Raw genomic sequence first — 3,657 nt, 5'->3', positions numbered from 1 at the left:
CCCACCCTGTTACCCCTGCAACCAGACCACAATCCACACCTGCCCCTTGGACACAGCTGGGCACAAACATTAGAATAGTTAAGGCCATAGACTGGGGTAGGGCAGTGAGCCCCCTTCCTCAACTTAAGGAAACTTTCCTGTTCCTACAGCCCCCAGAATCAAAGGAAACACAAAGTTGCCAGCCCTGGCCTATCGGGAAATAGTCTTTATTACAAAAATCTGCATGTAAACAAATAGCCACTGCACTGAACAGCCTCCCTCCAGGGCATGCACACCAGGGTGTAGGGAAAGGCAGAGTCCTCTCCCCATTCACAGGCCTGTCCCCAAGGGCTGGCTGGGGTCAGCCTGCTGCTTGGGATGCACACGGGCCGGCACAGGCATCTTGGTGGGCCCAGCCCTCAACGGCCACTGGGAGCCGCCTCCCTGGGCAGCACTGTCTGTCTGTCCATGACCGTGAGGTGGGGGACGCCCAGAGTCTGAGCCAGCTCTGAGGCACCTTGGGCGGTTGGCTGGGCCAGCCCACCAATCAGCCCATCTGTCTGCACAATACAGCAAGTGCCCCAGGGTCTAGAGCACCGATAGGTCATGGCAGGACTTGGACTTGGCACGCATGGCCATCTTGCGGCTGTTTCGAGCGACGATGCGGCCCAGGAAGCGCTTCGCCTTCTTGCCCAGGCTCTCTCGCCGCCGGGTACCCGCTTGCCGACGCGCGTTGGCCTCTTTGCTGTCCCTGCGCAGGCGTATCTGACGCACGACACCCTCGAACAGTGCCTGGACGTTGTGGTGCAGCGCAGCCGACGTCTCAATGAACTTGCAGTCAAAGACAACGGCACAGGCCCGGCCCTCTGGTGTGTGTGGCGGGGGTGGGAGACAGGCACACATCAGTAAGCAAAAGGTGAGTGGGTGAGAAGCCCACTCCAACCCTGGCCACACCTTGGCAGCTATCCGTGGGGAAGGGGAAGGGAGTCCTGGATCCTCCCCAGGAACACGATGAACCCCGGCTCGTGTAGGGAGGGGCCCAGGCATCACTGGGTCACCCAGCTGCAGAGCTTGCCCATGTTTAAGGAGCTCACAGAGGCCCACAAAAGGAGACTCATTTATTGAAATAATTTGAAGTTTGATATTTAAACGGTAGTGCTGGGGGGGAGGACATCATCAAGTCACTGCTGGTTCTTCTGTGGGGTTCAGGTCTGAGGGTCACAGAGGATGCTGAGCCCAATGTTGGGGGAGGGGTTCTCCCCAGGGGCAAGACTATGCAGAGACTGGACTGGGCCTGGAATCCAGGCTCTGGCCTCCTGGCCTGAGTCCCTGAACTCTCCTCACCCCTCATCAGCCAGGCCAGGGACAAAGAGGACAGAAAAGGAGGGCTCTGAGTTGGTCCAGCAGCTTTTACCTCCTCTAGTGCATCTGGTCCCTTCCCCAGGACTCAGGACTTGGGAGACCTGTGGGAGGGCAGAAGCTCTCCCCCTGCCTCCCTGAGTTTTCTTCCTGGACATTTTTAGCCACTGATGATCCCCAGGGACTCGAGCTGAGTCAAGACTGAGTGGACCACAGTGCAGCCAGGATCTCTCTCCCTTTCCAACCCAGCTCCCTGCTCACCGTCCAAGGAGACCTCGCGAGAGCGCACCAGGTCGCTTTTGTTGCCCACTAGGATGATGGGCACGTCATCTGTCTGCCGCGCCCGCCGCAGCTGAACCCGCAGCTCTGAGGCCTTCTCGAAGCTTCCCTTGTCGGTCACTGAGTACACAATGACATATGCATCTCCCATGGCGAGGCAGTGGCCAGGTAGCCAGCGACCCCCATCCTAGGGGACACAGACACATATTTACCGAATAGTCCTCACGCCCCAGCTACAACGCTGTCATTCCCAGCAGGTCCCTACCCCAGCTCACCCCTCACCCAGCCCTGGGTCTCAGCCTACATCCTACCTGCTCCCAAATGTCATAGACCATGAGTGACGCCTCTTCTCCGTCCACCATGATGGAGCGGTCATATGTGTGCCCTGGGCAGGAGACCAGTAGTCAGGTTACTTGCTGGCAGCCACAAGCCCCCTCTCCTCCAATACATCAGGCGTCTTATTCTGGCCACACCCTTCAACTCCTCCCCAAAGCCCCCCAACCTTCTCCTCCAATGATGGATGCTATATAGTAACGGAAATGACAGGGCTGAGAAATGGGGGGCGGGTGACGGGCGTGATATGCCGGGGCCCCCACCTAGCTACCCCTTCCCCAAGCTAGCAATGTCCTGGGTGGCCATTCCTGGGCTCCCTGCCCTTCTGTTGCCTGAGACCCAGGATAGTTTTATCACAGTGGCCTGAGTTAGAACAGACATGCCCTGGGGATCTTGGTTACCTAGGACTCCTCTCCTAGACTCTCCCTCTGGCTGTGTTCTCGCCGGTCCTGGCAGGGAGGGCTATCCTGTCCTCACACTACAGAACAATTAAACATATGCCCTGGGTCTTCTACTCCAAGCATTTCTTTCCCTGCTAAAGGCTAGGGTACCTTCCCCCTTAGTTTCCCCATCTGTGAAAGGGGGAGGTAGACGCGATTCTCAAAGCACCTTCAGAATTCCGTTGGTATTTGCTGCTTTTAACCCTGATCCCCAGTCCTGCAGCCCCTAGTCCTAACCCTGTGTTCGCCCCTCCCTCGAACAGTCCCTCCCAGTCCCTCACCTGCGGCTTCCGCTTCAGGCCCGTCCTCTACACCTCCGAAGATGCGCGCCAGAGCGCTCTTGCCCACGCCAGGCGCCCCCAGCAGCAGCACCTTGTAAACGCTCTCGTCTGAATCGCTTCCTCCCGAGCTGAGCGAGTCGGAGGAGCCCTCGGGCCAGTCCAGCCTCGGACCCTGGGCCCCTGTCCCGGCTTCGGCCGTTGTCAGAGCGCCCGGAGACAGCGCCGCCTGCAGGTCGCGCTCGTCCACCGGCATGCTCCGGCGGTGCAGCGGGAGCGCGGGGCCCCAAGGTGTGCTGCCCCGACGGCGATCGCGTTCCCGGCCCCCGCCGCGGTTCCCGCCGGCTCCGCTGCCGCCGCCGTTCAGAGTCATCGCGTCGGACGCCGTCTGGGGAACGGGAATCCGGATGGCCGCGTAAGCCGCGGTGGACATGGAGTAGGAGGCTGGACCCGGGACACGCCTGCCTGACCACGGGTCCGGAAAGATGCTCGGGGTGTAGGACCTGCCGCGGAAGGTCTTTGCGCCCTGACAAGTGACCCACCCTCCTGGCTCGTCCATCCCAGACGGTGAGACCACCCCAACCCCGTTCTGCCAGGACACTCACCCACTCAGACACGGTGAGGACTAGGTAGGTACCAGGCTCGGATACAGTCCACCCGTAGACCTAGGCGCGAACACTGGACCAGTCGCAGCCACCGCCTTCTCAGTCCGTACTGGGCTCAGGCTCCAGAGTCGCCTATTTAAGCCTCTGCCCGCCCCCGCCAACCCCACCCCGCGCTCGCCCCCGTCCGCGCGATGCGGGGGCTGACGTGTCGGTCTACCTCCCCCGAGGGGAATCCCCCACCCTCCTCCTAGGACCTCACACCCATCCAGCCCTGCCTCACTCTCTAGGGCGGGGCAGGGGCAGACCCCGCAGACAAAAGCCCGGTCTGAATGTGTGTGTGAGAGACAATTGGGGGTGGGTGGAGGGCAGGTAAGGAAGAAGAAG

General features: G+C 60.7%; 1 protein-coding gene across 1 annotated transcript; it reads right to left on the bottom strand.

The window, feature by feature from the left end:
• Positions 1–187: 187 nt before the first annotated feature.
• Positions 188–3,395, bottom strand: RRAD (Ras-related associated with diabetes). The gene is made up of 5 exons (XM_010851080.1): positions 3,274–3,395; positions 2,672–3,056; positions 1,929–2,002; positions 1,600–1,804; positions 188–845 (listed from the first exon to the last, which is right to left on the bottom strand). The coding sequence occupies exons 2-5, from the start codon at positions 3,039–3,041 to the stop codon at positions 568–570; spliced, it is 927 nt and encodes a 308-aa protein (XP_010849382.1). The 5' UTR covers positions 3,042–3,056; positions 3,274–3,395; the 3' UTR covers positions 188–567.
• Between the last annotated feature and the right edge of the window lie 262 nt (positions 3,396–3,657).

This window comes from Bison bison, unplaced genomic scaffold, assembly GCF_000754665.1.
Source record: "Bison bison bison isolate TAMUID 2011002044 unplaced genomic scaffold, Bison_UMD1.0 scf7180017864297, whole genome shotgun sequence".
NCBI lineage: Eukaryota > Metazoa > Chordata > Mammalia > Artiodactyla > Bovidae > Bison > Bison bison.
Note: the sequence above shows the minus strand (reverse complement) of the source record. Positions and strands in the feature narration are given on the sequence as shown.

Bases quoted from the DNA above. Each gene is read 5' to 3' on its own strand.
- RRAD (XM_010851080.1), bottom strand. From the start codon at position 3,041: ATGACTCTGAACGGCGGCGGCAGCGGAGCCGGCGGGAACCGCGGCGGG. The intron at 1,805-1,928 runs GTAGGATGTAGG...TGTGTCCCCTAG, and splicing joins TCTATGACATTTGGGAGCAG to GATGGGGGTCGCTGGCTACC. The intron at 846-1,599 runs GTGAGCAGGGAG...CACACACACCAG, and splicing joins TCGCGAGGTCTCCTTGGACG to AGGGCCGGGCCTGTGCCGTT.